Source organism: Sminthopsis crassicaudata, chromosome 5 (genome assembly GCF_048593235.1).
Source record: "Sminthopsis crassicaudata isolate SCR6 chromosome 5, ASM4859323v1, whole genome shotgun sequence".
Classification (NCBI taxonomy): domain Eukaryota; kingdom Metazoa; phylum Chordata; class Mammalia; order Dasyuromorphia; family Dasyuridae; genus Sminthopsis; species Sminthopsis crassicaudata.
This window is the reverse complement of record NC_133621.1, coordinates 201,027,306-201,044,162: the sequence shown is the minus strand read 5'-3', so window position 1 is coordinate 201,044,162 and position 16,857 is coordinate 201,027,306. Positions and strand designations below refer to the sequence as shown.

The following is a 16,857-nucleotide window of genomic DNA, read 5'->3' as shown; positions in this document are numbered from 1 at the left end:
TTATTAAACGGACAATCAGAGAGTTAATGCTCCCCTCAGCCCTAACCCACTGCCAAATGAGTCACTACACTCTTCTGACAAGATGCAGTTCCATTTTGGGGGGGAGGGCAGGTCTGTATTTACACCAATCAGTACTCTAACTCCTTTGAATGTTCTTTTTTGTGCTATTGCTTTAAAAAAAAAACACAACTTTTTTTTGTTGGATATTGGATAACTTCTTTCATTTCAGTTTCAAAGTGGTTGGGCAGGTTCCATAGTATGAAGTAGGAGTCCTTCACCTAAGCATATGCTTAGCTGCCAGATATTTGTGTACCTGTGTGTGTAGTGGGGGAAGCAGGGGAAAGTAGAATTGTTTCCCTGGAGTCCACTTTTGACCCCATTTGGAGTTTTCTTGGCAAAAATACTGGGGGTGGTTTGTAAGTTCAACACGTTTTAGAGATGGAGATCTGAAGAAAAGAAAACAGGTTTAAATGACTTGGCAGCTAGGTGGCGCAGTGGATAGAGCACCAGCTCTTAATTCAGGAGGACCTGAGTTCAAATGTGATCTGAGACACTTAACACTTCCTAGCTATGTGACCCTGGGCAAGTCACTTAACCCCAGCCTCACAGCTAGAGCCAGATTTGAACTCCAGAAAAAAGAGACATCCTCACTCCACAGTCAATACTCTATCTACTGCACCCCCAGCTGCCCCTAGTCTGCAGCTAATCCTGCCTTGAAAGGTCACTGGAATCTGATATATTATCATCTTACTACTTAGTACTTGGTTTTTATTGTGGTAGTGAGTCACCAACTACCTATGAATGGACCTACAGGTAAGGGAAAAACACAAAGACCTTCGTTACCTTGGCTACTGTGGCCATGACATGACTTCGTTTTACCTTTTTAGCCTTTTTTGAACCAAGGTGACCAAATGTTCTGATAGAACTGACCATGTTACAACTTTGGAGGTTAAAGAGCAAATGACTGGATTGATCTCTCCCAGCCAGGGAAGATAACTTATTCATCAAGAACATCATACCCCAAAGTAACCTGGTGGGAATTCTACAAAAGGACTACAAGTATAAAGGAATTTTTGTAATATAATTATTTTGAGTTCACTCTCCAGGGGACAATTCAATATAGACAGAAGATCATCTAGAAGGACACTGTGATACTTTGGTTTTTGCTAAACCTTCCTGACAGATATTCTGCTGCAAAAACTTAATAAAGTCAATAGAGGCAGCCATTGCAATTTGGAAGCAACTAAAATATTTGCAGCCTTTTAGCTCTAAAATATCCTACTTTTAAGGATACATACCAAGATATAGAAGGTCACTTGTGTAGAAAAATAGAATTACTTTTTGTAGTAGTAGAGAACTAGAAATGCAGAACATGCCCATTAATTAGGAAATGGTTAAACAAATTGTGACAGAAAAATTACTTTGGCATAAGAAACAATTAAAACACAGAAGCAGTGTCACACTTGGTGTTCCGACACAGTACAGTAAGCAGAACTAGGAAAATAAATGTACACAATGACTACCCATGTATAACATAAAAAAGAGTGAACCACTCTATGACCAAGTGTGGTCCAAGCCCAATGAACCTTTCTCCCAGTGCTGCAATTGACAGTGGACAATAAGTATAGTATTTGCTTTAAACACATCTGACAAAAATTAATTTCTTTAGCCAAGCCATTTATCAGACATAAAAGAACAAGTACATAGTGATGAATAGGGCATGCTTTAAAGATGCATGATGAATATCCCAGTTGCCAAACAATACACTATGGAATGTGCATTAGGTTTACAAAACTAACAACTGTAGATAATCAAGTAATTCACACTTCCAGTAACATTTTTGTTTTTTGTTTTTTTTTTCCCTTTGCTGAAAGTGATTGAAAGACTTAGGATAAAGTACTAGGCTGAAGTTAGGAAGATAAATAAAAACTAAATTTGCAACTGAGTTGGCTGATTCTGATTGCTAACAATTATATCCTGACAAACCCATTTCTACTCAAACAAAACATATTTACAGATTAAGCACATATTTATTTTAGTTTATTTAAAACATACAATGTTTCATTGAAACGGTGAAGCACTCTTTGCCAACAAACCATACTTGAATTGTTGGACCTTACAGTACAGTGAGTATATACAATATGTACAGATTTTTAACACCTGTGTAGGAAGGCCTTTTTCAACATATCACATTTGTAACTATTGCATTTTAAAAAATAAAACCTCCATGAAACGAAATTGAATCTGCTCTATTTTGATTTCTTAAAGGTTTTTGATTTAAAAGAGGCTTGTTTATTGCAAATACAATTTAAATTTTTGTATGTGTTCTTACACAAGTTGGTAGCTCATTTAATTCTAATTGTCCATACGGCAATTTTTAGGGGAACATTACTTACAGAGGCATACCATCATAAAGAAGTAATAAACTAAGAAGAGTATGTACATTTAAACCCAATACCCAAACTTGTATTATATACAACTTATTTACAAATATATACTGACACATGATATATGTACAGAGTATCATAAATATTGAAAAATAGGTTAGCTTTAATGGATTAATGTTGTTCTATAAATTATATTACAGTTATGACTGAAATATCTGTGGAAGACAGTAATGTAAAAACAAGGTGACAAGACAGTGGTTTAATACTGAAGATCGCTCATTTATGAGGATATGTTTTAGGGACCTCAAGGCAGACAGGTTAACTTGTAGGAAAAATCATGCATTGGAATACAGTTTAGCCAAGTGGTAACAGCCAAAGATGATAGGGGAGACTTATGACATCCTTCTGTTGTAAGAAAAGGAATTGCTCTTTTTTTCCTGATTTTGCTGGGAAAAATAAACGACCTAAAATGATCTCATCCACTTAGGAATGAGATGTTTAAAAAAACAAAAAAGTTTCACATGGCATTCCCCTATAGTTTTCAGGTGCTAATTTAGCTAGCAATTTTTTACAAGAGCTCAAAGAGGAATGCCAGTTCTTAGTTTGAACTAGAATTGAACTCTGGAATCCATATGGGGTAGTGATGGCCCACTCAAAAATATATAAAACAAAACAACAGTGCATATTCTCTAGATTGTACCTAATAATTTTAAATATAAAATTAACCATTGGTCTCATTCAATATTATCACTACTGGTTATCTTCCAGTTGCATGAGATCTATAAATTATAGATGTTCGTGGTCCGTAACCTTACCAGTCACATAGAGTACATAAGAATGCTGAATGACATAAAACCATGTCTGCCAAATTCTGACTCTTTCCTAGAACTGAACATCAGTTCAAAAGAAAATTTTCAAGTCAGATAATTCCAACATTTGCTTCTCCCAACCACTATATGGAATTACGTAAATTCAGGTTTCTAGACATTATGCCAAATGAGTATAGTACCACAATTGTTTGATAACATATTCACCATACACCTTAACACACCATAAATGCGCTCTTAGAAGCCAGGTTTAAATTCACATTTTTCTCTAACTGGGATCAAAATGAAACAAGTGAACATGCAGAACCAAAAAAGCTTCTTACACTCACGTTGCACTAGTTTCTTTAGCCACTGATCAGACATAAACAATCCTAAAGTGAGTAAGTATGAGATGACAATCCAGTGCATATGAGTTTAAAGAAGCATCACTGCATGGGTATCCTAATTGCCTGTACAAAGAGAACTTGTATTATAGACCAAATACTGGTATAACCCATGTATTAGGCCTCTAGTGTAGATAAGACAAGAACAGAACTAAACAGTCATTTATCAAGTAATTCACACTTCCAATAGTGGATAAATAATGAGAAATCCTGTTAGTTCAGAAGTTTCTGAATACAATGGTTAAAACCTACAGCAAGCAGATCCTAGTCATCCACTGCTGCAAGTCATTCGCAAGGAGCAAATGAATTTTCAGTTGACTGAAAAACCTAACCATAGCTGTCAATGTAACTCTAGAAATAGGTGGTGCAACTGAATAAACCCTGTTTTACCCAATTGCACTATTTGGTACCTCAAGTTCTATATATTAGTTCTTTATTTACCATAGAAATATTTGTTTCATCATCTTCCATTTTAATGGGTAGAAGTCTTGTAATTTGAATCAACCAGAGGGGTACAAGAAAAAGGAACACAAAAAATAGACTTAATATTATCTGATTTGGGATAGAATATCAATTAACAAATGTTTACTAATTATAACTTTTAGTTAATGGAGATTTGGATGAAATCTATGCTTCTAGTCAATGACATATTTTTGCTCACATTGGTCTGAATGTATAATTTTCTTTAAAAATTACTTGTTTTGGATAAAAAAGTATTTGGCTTATTATGCCTATAAAAAGGCAAGTTAATTCATAATACTAATAGTTTTAAACACTAATGAAATATTTTTATTTGGTCTAATGACCTTATCTGGATAAAGTTCAAAAAAGCAATTTCTTAAAAGTAAAATAGTGCTTTTGAAGTCTTTGTATTTTTTGGTACAAAAAATAATAGTGTTCTCTCTAATGGTTATTTCAACACTTCACTGCAAATTAATAATTATTTCTTACATCAAATGGTTCCATTAGGCACATTCAAGTAAAATCATAAAATATCCAAGTTAAACAATGAAAAAAAAGCCAAACATGTGGCTTGATAAAAGTTAAAGTTGTCCATTCTCTGGAATGGAATAAAATTGTCACTTCCTCTAGCAGGAGACTCATGTGGTTTGTTGTTAATTTCCATTTTTTTCATGCAGAACAGCTTCTTAAAGAGTTCATTAATTCTGCACAGGAAAAGAACCAGCAAAAAATCTGCATTGCAAAAGGAAGTGAAACTGCAAACATAAGTGAAGTTCCGTTTGAGTAGAGAGTTGACTGGTATTCAAGTTTGCCGGTTATGACAGCTAATGGCCATCTGAAGAGGCATTGTGGATCCAATCAAGAACAATCAAAGTCATGCTTCCAATCATTACAACAAAGCCACTTAGCAAGAAGAATATAGCCTAGAACAAAGGAACATAATTTTAAAAACTGGTCAGTAAATAGAGAAACTATCAAGTGAAATCTACTAAAAAGGATCTTGTTATTACTGCTAAAAACATTGCTCTAATTTTCTACAATACCACTAAAAAAAAGCAGTAGCTAATTAAAAAGTTTTACATCTTAAGAAACCTTCTGATCATCACAGAAACTTTGAATTGCCAATATATCATGTTTTGGAGAACAATCATCTACAGAATAGATGAGGGAATTTTGGAGGAAAAAAAAAATTAAACCATGTTCTCAGTGGCAAGGAACTAATTCAGGCCACCATCTAAAGATAAAAAGGTCTGTCCATCCACCCATGTCATATACTATTACTTTAAATTGCTATCTTAACAATATTTTTACAATTGCAAATGCTAAAATCCATTCACAAAAAAAAAAAAAAAGGACAAAAAACTATTCCTTTCAACTATATTAAGTTACAGTTGTCTATACACAAGCCAAAATTTACCTAGAAGTACTAACAATATATAGGAGGGGCACCCATTTGTGCTTTTCCACTGAATGGGCTGCAATCAACAAATTAATGTCATATAAAATAGTTTCAATTTATTCAGAAGTGGCTATAAATAACCAGTATTGGATAAATTATTAATTGCTGCAATGAAGTTATCATGGATTTCCCCCCTCCACTCACCCCAATCTTCTGCACAGATTTCATTGATTCTTTCTTTACAAGTTTGATATAAAAAGCAGAGGGCAGGATAAAAATCAACATGGCAGCAGCAGAGGCACCTATTTTAAAAACAGAGTTTTGCTAAGTATCAATTAGCATGTCAAATGGTTATCAAAAAAATGTAGAACTGACTTAATTCAAAACTTACCAATGAAACCAAAGATATCTCTAATAGTTGGAACAAAGATGACAAGCAAATTGGTAAATCCCAAGATAGACACAGTAATAAAACTATGACGCCACCAACTGAAATCCTTTGCTGGACACAATAACTGAATGAGTGAACTCCGGATCTATGCAGGAAAGGAAAAAAAAAAAAAAAGAATTAGCAGAAATACTGATAAGGTAATGGAAAAAAGCAAAATGAAGTTAAAAGATTATGAGGTAAAGTGCAAATATGAATTACTTTTCCAATGTGAGAGTTCCCCCCACTTCTACCCTCTTAGAAACTTGAACAGGTTATACAAAAATACCTCAGGCTGAGAAGTTTAAAGTGTTTTCTTTTGTTTTTTAAGCTTTTTTCTTTGAAAATCCATATACCAAAAACTTGGGACTGTTTAACAGTGTAACTTAGTAGGTAAAAGGCAGAAAAGCCAACAAGAAGCTTAAGTTCACATAAAAGGAAATTCATGATTATAATAATGATTGACCAATACTTACTGGGAAAATCACTACAGGTACTGTCAGTGTAACAGCCATCAATACTGCCAAACGCACGATGAGAAGAATAATATCAGCACCCAGTACTGCAGAATAAGTATGAAGCAGTTCAGGCTCGACATGTCCTATGAGGAAGATGAAAGAAATGAAGGTCATAATTTGTTTACAAAGGGATAAATTTTGTCCATTAGATGCTCGAAATGACTTCAACAGGATCTGTGGACAAGTAACTGAGCAATATTTGGCCAAAAGTTGGTAGCTACTCACAAAACAGGGCTGTAAGAGGCCAATAAGATTAATTTGGAATTATGTAGTTAATACAATTAAAAAAACATTAAGTGGCACATTTTCAAAGAATCAAGTGTAGATTTAGCCACATGAATTCCATTAAAAACAACAGGAGCCAAGTGGCTAAATCTTAATGCTTGGCTTAAAGTATTTTGGGGGGAGGGAAGGAGGGAAGGGCAGCTAAGCAAAGAGAAAAGTCCCTTTAAAAGGGATTCTACTTTATTTGAATATTAGCAAATGGAAAATACACTAAATTTTTAGGATTTAGATTGCAGGGTAAATTATAATATCCAAGAGGAGAGGAGGGGGAAGAAACCTATTATAGGCATATGCTATAACTACCTTTAAGTATTAGAAAAATGGCATGTGTAAGAAGGATTAGATTTGCTTTATATTCTTGTGAAAGGGGTTACAATTAGGTCCCTCCCTAATTTTAGTGTAATATAAAGAAGAGCTTCTTAATAATTAGCTATCCAAAAATGGAATGAGCTGATTTGCTAGGTAATTAGTAGAGCTAGGGGTGCTCCATCACTAATGGAGCAGGCAGTGAGCGCACTGGAAATCTCCATTATAATCATGCATTTAGGCAGGGAAATTAGGGGTTGTACTGGACATCACTTAAGGTCTTTTCTGAATGGGATTTTATTATTCTGTGAAAGTTCCAGTAATGCAAGTTCTTAGCTTTAAAATTTATTCCTCTGTGGGATGGGGGACTTTTGAGAAGTCTGTGCTCTTTGATGATAAGGTATAAAAATAAGGATTACTTTTATTGTTAACTATTCAATGATTTTTTAATTGTAAACTGGACATTATTTACCGTAAAATGTCAAGTATCCAAAGATGGCGGCAAGCAGGTACATGAGAAACATGGCAAAAAAGGAAATCTTGGACACATTCATCATTCTTCTACGACTTCGGCTAGTTAATTGGAAGGAAACATGCAGATAGATCTTTAGCAATAAAAATGCACAGTGTGTTACCTTTTCCCATTTTTCCATTTTTGCGTGTACCAATCAGTATCAAACATATAAAATGCTTACCCCTTCAGTTCTTCATAAATAGGAAGAATGGCAGGATGGCAGACAAATGAAAATGTCAGAATTGGCACAGCATAGACAGTCTGAAAAGCAAATATGAGACGATTGAGCATAATGATATAACTGGCTTGTCAATAGCTACTAAGGAAGTATAAAGCTGAATGTTTTTATTCTCTTACAAAATCCTAGAATTTCTTATCCTTCCAATTTGTTTGCCATGCAGGTGAAAGCCTAATCTTCCTATTCTTATTTCAGTTACCTATTATTCACTCTCTTTTTTAATCTGGTTAAAATAAACCAACAACAATATTTTCCATAGAATTCTTAATGACTAATTAGTTCAACTCATCATTATCTTAACTATATCAACCTTGTTCATTCTCCCAATTAATTAATATACTTTCAGTCAAATAATTTAATTATTTTCTTAACTTCATACTTTTAAAAAGTAAATATTTATAGACAGTTAGTTACCTGTGAGTTGAAGATAAAGTACCGTGGTTGGCAAGAATCATCATTAGTCAGGTTAAATGAGGTTTCTGGTGAAGATGTAAGAGTTGACGTCAAGTGCATTACTGTGCTATTTACTGTCTCATTTAACAGTGTGGCTTCTAGCGGACAAGAAATTTGAAATTTCTTGCACATCACCTAAAAATAAAATTACACAAATTTGTATTTTTGTATACCTGTACATGATGATAAAACATTGTAAAACACTATCTGAAAATGCTATGTGATGCAGCTTAAGAATGAAATTATACCTACCACAATCAGAAAGAACACCATACACAGTAAAGAAAAGCCACTTGTATATCCTAGATATCCTGGAAAATCATGGAGAGGAAAACCAGCCATTAGGGAAAATGTGTTTCAGACAAAGCTATTTTCTGAGATGAAAAGTTTATTTTTGTGATTTGTAAAAAAGACTGGTACTAGAGTTCACTAAAACATACATATATTCAGTTACTTTAGAAACTAGGTCTGAAACCCAAAATGTTATCAGTGTAATTTACTTGTATGATCAGCATTTTCAAAATTAAGAGGCTAGTTCAACAGATCTAAATTGCAAACTATCTAATTTAAAGATAAACTGATACCTGGTTAGGACTAGGGAGTCATATGAAATGTGCCAAACAAACAATTCTATTAAAACTTAACATTGAAGAGAAAACCATTTCCTAAAATTGACTGAAACCTTGTCATGCTAATTATAAACTTCGAGTAGCACTCATCTTTGAAAGCCCTGGAATTAGTCTAATTTTGATCTTTAACATACTGTGACCCTTGGGCCCTCCTTGGAATCCCTCATCACCTCCAACTGTCAGGGCTCTTTCCAGATGCCAGAAACAATGTATAACTAATGACTATTCTAAGTACTTAGAGTCAGACTTACCTAAATTTCTCAGCAATGACAAAGGAAGAATCAGCACCAATGACACCAGCAAAACTAAATAGTCACCATTCAGGTACCACTCTCTAAGAAAAAGGAAACAATAGTTTTAAAAACTGGTTACAAATGAAAATCTGGTTTTTCTTCAAGAAAAACGTTCATCTGGCCTCTTTAAAACCAAATGCCTACCTTAAATAAACCTTTTAGAGACAACTACCATAAATCCTAGACAAGAATCATTTTGTAGACTTAAAAAAAAAAAAAAAAAAGTAAGCTTTAGGAAATGTTTGGAAAGGCCTGTTCTTTTAAGGAGTTATGGGAAAGTTACTTTTGGGAAGAAAAAAAAATCCTATACTTTGCTGTAATAGATGGCTATATTTACTTAGTTTAAAACTGGGTCTGAAACCAAGAGGGTTAACAGTGTAACTTTTGTCCCACTGTTTATTCTGGGAGCATTGCCAACTAATTCATAACATAAAATGTTCCTTAAAGGCTTGATACTAATGCCACAAACAAAGCAGCACTGTTAAGCAAGTAATCTTATCTTCAAGCATTTTTACAAAGATTATACACCAACTTTGCCATTGCTTTGGTTTGCCATTTTTGAAGTTGGAAACAAGAAATTTTCTAAGTCATTTACAAGAGCTTTCATTTGTCAATTAATAAATTCAAACATTTCAACAAGAAAATGTTTTAACACTTGGATAAAATAAAATATATACAGTCATGAAGCAAGGGCCCAAAATATTGGGACACGTACTTCACTCAAACAGCAAATTATAAAGTTTTTCCTGAGCTTATAGGAAAATAAAAATTAATATTAGATTGGTTTACTATATACCATAGGTTTTCACATTTCCATAGGTGCATCAGAAATATTTCTTTCTATAACTTAATTTTTCCACTAAAAAAAATTTCAAGATTCTTAGTTTATATAATCCTATACCATCCCAAGCATTTTATTTCTCTCTCTTAAAATATCAGCATAACACAGAAAACTACTATTTCAAGGTTTAGGTTAATAATTCAAATATTTGAAAATATATCATTTGCCAGTCTTAATTAATTAATTACGATTAAATTAATATGATATATTAATATGTAATATAATATTCAGGGAATAAAAAAATTCTTCCATTGTGCATTTTAGATAATACAAAGTAACGTATTTGACAACTTTACTAGAAGCATGATCAGTACCCTAAGAAAACTGTCATTCCTGATATTCCTCATTTTTCACAACTTTGAAGCTATAAAACTGATAGCTCAACTTACTTAGACAATCAAAAGCTTCGGACTTAAACATGGTATTGAATTTAGTTTATGTGCTAGAGTACATATAATATAAAGTGTTTATTAGAATAGTGTTATTCTAGCTTATATGACAATTATTATAAATATTCAATAAAAATTAGATTCTAAGAACTAACATGAATTTATTATCCATATAATTAAATGGCTGATTAAAAGTTCTCAACTCTTTTCAGTTCAATCTAGTAGGGGAGCTTTTCTACATTATATCCAATGGAAATTAGCACTAAAATTTATAGATAGTAAATCATAAATGCTCATGTTATAACTTTGCTGAAAATTATCTATTCCATAATGATGCCTAGATAATAATGGCACTTACCACAGAAATTAATAATTATATAATTATGTAATAATTATATAATAACTTGTGAAGAACCATTAAAATAATTTTGGACCCTACAAATATTTTGAATTTTCCATTATTGCTTCTAATCTAAAAAATGTTATTATAATCAGGTTCTGCACATGCATAGTCATTTTAATACTAGTCAAAAAAATTGGAGACTTGCTATGGGTAATAAGAGTAAAGCTGCAAGTCAAAACAGTAAAACTAAAAGAATTTCATCTGAGCTTATTAGAAAATATAATATTCACATCTTAGCTATACCTGCATACAATAACTTACAGATACATTAATGTGCAAAATCAGCCCCAATTCCTCTAATTTTACTTACATTTTTCAGATTTAAAAATTCAAATGTCTAAGTTGTTTTTCTTTTTAAAATATAATGGTTCCCTTATGAGGGATTTTAATACCCACCCTTTATTGTCTTCAATGCTCATTAATGCCTGGATCACCAACGGTAACTCATATTTCACTATGAAGAGGTAGCTTGACATAGCTGGAGGAAAACAAAATTAAATCATTACAAACAAGTCTAGACCCTACTACATGGTACAAGTCATCATACTGTGTCAACATTCAAATATTGAAATGTCATGCCATAAATTGGGGAAGTGGGGAAGAAGGAAGGCAAGGGGTAGCTCTAGAGAGGAGGGAAGACCAAGTTCAGTTAAAGTACAAGAAGATTCAAATGATTTTAAGAGTCCTTACCTCCAATGTTTTGCATTGTAATTGATCCAGAAGCTGCAAGCTTTCCGGCCATTCCAAATGCTTTATGTCCTAACTGCTCGTATAATAAAGACCCTGTAAATTTAAGCACAGAGTTATAAATATGTATTTTAACAAAGAATAGCTATGATTATCTTGGAAAAAATGAATAATTCTACTATACCTCCTTCATTTGCTGTCTTCAAAAGGAGATGAACAGAATACAGGGAAAATATTGACACAAATGTCAAAAGAATTCTGGTAAAAGAAAGACAGAGCACTCAGCTAGCTACCAAAAAGTATAATCATATTTATGTACTATAGAGAATTTGGCAAAACAAGTTCACCTCTCTTATCCCTATATGTGACTGATACATGCTTGCACACACACAGTTATATACAAGAAATAAGATGCCCATTAATGGGAGATTTTTGTGGCCCATAAGATAGGAATAGTGATATTTTCTGTGCTAAAATTATTACTGTCCTTAAGAATTATTCATTCACTTTTTCCAGCAGTAAAAATGAGTCGTATTTGTGCCTGGAATTCAAATTAAAATTTATCAAGTTTACAGATCAGCCATGATACTGCCACTTTGATTAGGCAGGGGAAAAAATGCTTTAATAATAATAATAATAAAAAAAGGGGGGGAACTTTTAGAATTGATTTTTACAAAGAACTGCTCTAATGTACCCTAGAGTCCTCCTTAAGGGCAAAACCCAGGGAAAAATTTAATCAAAACAAAATTTATCTTTCGGACTAAAGTAGGTATGATGGAAATCTATTTCTTTTAGCCTATGCAATCCCAAAGACCTAGTTAGGAATCCATATCATTTAACATTGGGAAAAACCCATTCAACTTCATTCATTCAATATCTCTTTAGATGTTTTCGAAATTCAATTATCTCTGGACTATTAAGTAAAATAAACTTTATAAAATCCCTGCTAAAACATAAGTGATTTCTAAAAGAATTTGTTTTCAAAATGATTTTATCCAGTCTTTATTTTGAAATGTAACCAATTTCATTGGCACTACAAATCAATGTAAATAACACTAACCTAACATTACAGTAAAGATCAGTGAATCAGACTTTTGAGTACCACATTATGTATATACACATGTATGCATACACACCCACCTGCATATCTACCCATACAGATACACAAGGATACCCACACATTCACACACACATCTTTGAAAGGCTAAAAGAGATGGATATACAACAACGATGTCACCTAAAATAAAAGTACCAACAATTGTATAGTTACAAATACAATGTTCAGAAAAAGGGCAAAAAAGCAATTACCAACTTTATGATTTGAGGTTGGGGGTTTGTTTGTTTTTTTCTCCTTCGCTCCTCCCGATATACAACAACTGGCTTCCTATCAGATGTTTTAAAATTTGGCATGCCCTTAATGCAATCAAGAGACCGAGTTTAGGGTGTTTTGAGTTTTAGGCCAGTGAAATTTTAACATGAAGCACAGATCTACAAATTGTTCAAAATACGTTTTCCAATCAAATAGAAGACACAAGACAATGTCAGTGTTTCCATTTAAACTACAATAACAATTGTTTGAAACATTAAGACAAATTCATATTGTAGTAGTTACAAAAACCAAGTCACTTTGTTGTTCTGGGTTAAAGGCGGTAGGTCAATCTTTAGGGCCCTTTCTAGTTCTAACATTCCTCGGTTCTAAGTCTCTACACTGGAACATTCAGAAACAGCTGATTCCAACTGGGACAATCTAAAGATAAACTCAATTACACATGTACTACTCTTTTTGACAAAGTGTGGTAGTCTCCACACACTCAGAACAAATTCCATCATTTAAACCAACAAGTCTAGATGTCAATATGATCACATCTGGCTCATTAAAAATGGTCTGTTTTTTAAAGAATTGAAGGGGATCATAAATTTTAAATCTATTTATAGTAAATAGATTTGGCTCCTGACTAAAAAAAGACAAAAGGAATAAACAAACAGCAATGGTGTAATAAAATCCATTGATGCATTAGGTATTCTGGACTTATGTTTTCAATAATCAGAACATACTCTAACTTTAAAAAAAAATTATTTTATACAAGTACTAGACAATTATTATAATAGTAAAGGTACTTTGTTGTTGGTTTTTTTTTCCCCTGAATAATCTGAACTGGTAAATGAAACTACAAAATGTTTATTATGTTAATTACGCAGCATAACCTGGTATGCTTTTTTTTTTTTTTTAACAGATACTTACACAAAAAGGGCAATTCCAGTGTTAGCCATGGCATAAGAAAGCCCCAGGATTCCACTGCCCACAATAGCATTGCTCAGATTAAATACTGACATACCAAAAGAAGTCGTACCTGGATGCTAACATTCAAAGGAAAAATAGAAACCAAATTAAAAGAGAAAAATAGTATTAAAATTTTGAAATCTAAGTATAAGGCTATTATCACTCCCCCCTTAGGACACATTTTTCCATTGCTTTTAACTTACAAAGTCTGTTTCATACTTCTTCTTTCCCAAATTCGATTCAAGCAAAAAGTTTTGATTTTCAGGATCCATGTCTACATAATGGCTGCAAGAAAAGTTATTTGAAATGAGACTATTTTTCAGCAAACAACCACCCCAAATACATCGTTTGTTTTTTTTTTATTTAACACGGAAATATCACGTAGATCATTCATGCAAATATTTACTTGAAGGGGAGGATAAAAAAAGATAAATGTTTCTCCGTACTAAATCTCACCAAGGGAAAGTATATTTCCATAACCCCTTGGGGAACTTCTAAAACAAGAATCCCCAGAAAGGCATTTTGAAAGAGAAAAAGACTGAAGTTTTCCTGACCTCTTCTTCATAGCAGCTTGTTTGGTGGGATAGGAATAGGTGAAATCGTTGCTGTTGGAACTGTAGCTGCTGCTGTCTTCATCCGGAGAAATGTTAAACCTGCCCATTTCTGTTTTAGTCATGATGGGACGCAGACGGGGAGGGAGCAGAGAGACTTGGCTTAGTTTGGGAGTCGGAGAAGAACGAAGTCGGTGGTCCCTGGAGCGCCGCTGCCTCCGCGGATGCAATCAATGCAAAGGTTCAGCTCCGCTCCTTTTGTCCTTTGCGGCTGGGTGCAGCGCACACTCGCCCAGTCTGGGGAAGGTAAAAGGGAAACGTCAATACTGCAGTGGTCTCCTAGGCTGGGTCACGTGGCAAGCTGCTGCTGCCGCCGCCGCTGCCGGGGAAGCTCATCAGGGCTGATTCATCCTCAGCCAGAGGAGTGGAAAAGTACCAGAAGAGAGAGGGGCGGGGGAGCTCGAGGAGGGAGAGGAAAAGTACAAGACACAGTCTATGGAGGAGAACAAAGATAATCTCCCACCACTACACACTAATGTGATTCATCCTCAAAAAGGCAATACCCTCATGCTCATGCGGAATTTAAAAATTACATCAACCCAAGCCGGATCGGTCCAAAAAGTGATCTTAGGGTCTTTTTTCCCTATTTTCTCCCTCGGACATCGTTATAGAAAGGGAGTGAGAGACATTTCGTTCTGTCTTAGGTGTTTGCAATTTTGGTGGCCTCGGATCATCTGGCACTTTTTTAGATATTCTAAATTCTTCCCCCCTCTCCCCCCCACTTTGCTGGAAACAGCAAAGATTGAAGTATAATCTGCGGGAATATAATTTACTTTTTTTTAAAAATTAAGTAACCAAAAGTTCCCATTCGTTTTTTAACAATGAAAATACGAGCAACCAAACAACGAAATAACCTCCCAGGCTATACAAACAGTTAAGGCCCGTTTGTTTACACATTTACGGGAACAGGGTTCAAAACACCCCAGCTTTCCGGCCAGGCCCCAGCTACGCCAGGAAACTGATGCAATATTGATCGTCGATTGTCACACATCCTGCGACCTGCATTTCCTATTACTCGCCCGAACCTCTATTCCCCGCTGCCTACAGAACCTGGGCCCCCCATTTCAAATGATAAATGCAAATTAGTCACAAGACCGCACCAGAGGGATTGCTAGCTTTGGGGCTCCCCTCCCCCTCCCCTAAAAAGATGCAGCAGCGGCCTCGGCCCCAGCTCCCTCCCTCCCCCCTTCACCTCCCCATGCTCGGAGGCTCTCGAGCTTCAGGCAGTCTGTGGGTCGGCCTTCAGGAGCGACCAACGCCCGCCCGGCGGCCAGGAAGAGGCCCAACAATGACCGCCGACAGGCAGACGCCCAGGGCGAGATCCTGGGCTTCCCCGGACCCTCCCACTCGCGCCCCTTCCCCCCACGCTGCTTCCCTCCAAGGTGATTCATTATTATTATACCTTATATGACTTCGGGCGTTCTTGCTTCTGGTTCCAACTCTCACTAAAATGGTTTCGCCAATCAATTTTCAATGAAAGCCCAAACCGTAAAACAAACAAAAGAACTACAAACAGCCCAAAACAAGAATTGAGCGGAAAAAAAAATGCTGAGTCCCCACCCAAATCCCGAGCGGTCCTGAAGGAAAGGGCAGCGTAGCGAGGTGTCTGCGGGGCTGGGAGGACGCGTGGTGGACGGCGGGGCCAAGACGGACTCTCCCGCAGTAAGGACGGGCTCGGGAACGACGTCGCGCGGCTCTGAAGAATTTCTCCCAGCTCGGGGTTATAGACTCGTAAGTAACAGACTACGTCAGCCGGAGGGAGGAGACAGCCCGCCGAGAGGACTCTCTCCTTTGTGTATCAACACCACCTGAGCTCCGCCCCCCGCTCCACCCACTGCTCGTCAACACCCTCCCCCCAGCCCCTGCCGGGGGCCGGCCCACCCCTTCCAGCCCCTACCTCCTTCAGCCTCTCCCTCCTCCTCCCCTGGGCGGCTGCCAACCCTTCCATTCCCTCACCTTTCCCCCGAATCGCATTCTTCGGATAGAATCTCTGTGACCCTTCCCTACCACCCTCCTTCACAAAACCACCCCCAAGCACTTCCCAGTGATCGTTAGTCTCGACCCAAATTCAATTCTGTCTTACAGTTCTCCAAATCGCCTTTCTTCCTAGCCTCTGGCAGCAGCTTTCTCCCTCCTCCTAAACTGTTACCGACATCCTGGTTCCTCTGGATGTGGGCGAGGGAGGAGTAGGGAGCACCGGAGCAGGAGTAAGAAACTGACCAACAAATGACCAACCTGGACCAGGTGCCCCGTGGATGCCCGAGGGCTTCTCCTCATCATCCCACTTGTGTTAACTTAGCACCTCTTCTCCCCTTCCCACCCTTTTCCTTCTTTCCTGCCATTTAAAGAGGTTTTCTTTTTTTTTTTTTTTTCTTTTTTACTCGGTTTGTTAAAATGTCAGACTGAGATATTTTTCTTCCTTACTAGTCAGCTCTACTTGACCTCTTTTAATTTAAAATAACCGTCTGGCTTATGTGTAAAACCTGCATTGTGGAACAGAAAAGTGAAGATTCTCAATGTGGAA

At 35.9% G+C, this 16,857-nt stretch overlaps 1 protein-coding gene across 2 annotated transcripts; it reads right to left on the bottom strand.

Annotated features, from left to right (window-relative positions):
* Positions 1-2,010: 2,010 nt before the first annotated feature.
* SLC38A2 (solute carrier family 38 member 2) lies at positions 2,011-16,137 on the bottom strand. 2 transcript variants are annotated; one of them, XM_074269449.1, is made up of 16 exons: positions 15,736-16,137; positions 14,277-14,570; positions 13,926-14,007; positions 13,684-13,799; positions 11,626-11,699; positions 11,445-11,537; positions 11,151-11,232; positions 9,080-9,162; positions 8,452-8,510; positions 8,161-8,334; positions 7,690-7,769; positions 7,467-7,567; positions 6,362-6,486; positions 5,850-5,994; positions 5,663-5,760; positions 2,011-4,982 (listed from the first exon to the last, which is right to left on the bottom strand). In XM_074269449.1, the coding sequence occupies exons 2-16, from the start codon at positions 14,396-14,398 to the stop codon at positions 4,884-4,886; spliced, it is 1,533 nt and encodes a 510-aa protein (XP_074125550.1). In that variant the 5' UTR covers positions 14,399-14,570; positions 15,736-16,137; the 3' UTR covers positions 2,011-4,883. The 2 variants fall into 2 exon arrangements, with proteins under 2 accessions (XP_074125550.1, XP_074125551.1); XM_074269450.1 differs by having other exon boundaries at positions 15,894-16,034.
* Between the last annotated feature and the right edge of the window lie 720 nt (positions 16,138-16,857).

Bases quoted from the DNA above. Each gene is read 5' to 3' on its own strand.
- SLC38A2 (XM_074269449.1), bottom strand. From the start codon at position 14,398: ATGACTAAAACAGAAATGGGCAGGTTTAACATTTCTCCGGATGAAGAC. The intron at 11,700-13,683 runs GTAAGTATCTGT...TTCTTTTACCAG, and splicing joins ACTGGAATTGCCCTTTTTGT to AATTCTTTTGACATTTGTGT. The intron at 5,995-6,361 runs GTAAGTATTGGT...TTTCCTGCATAG, and splicing joins TACCTGTAGTGATTTTCCCA to ATCCGGAGTTCACTCATTCA.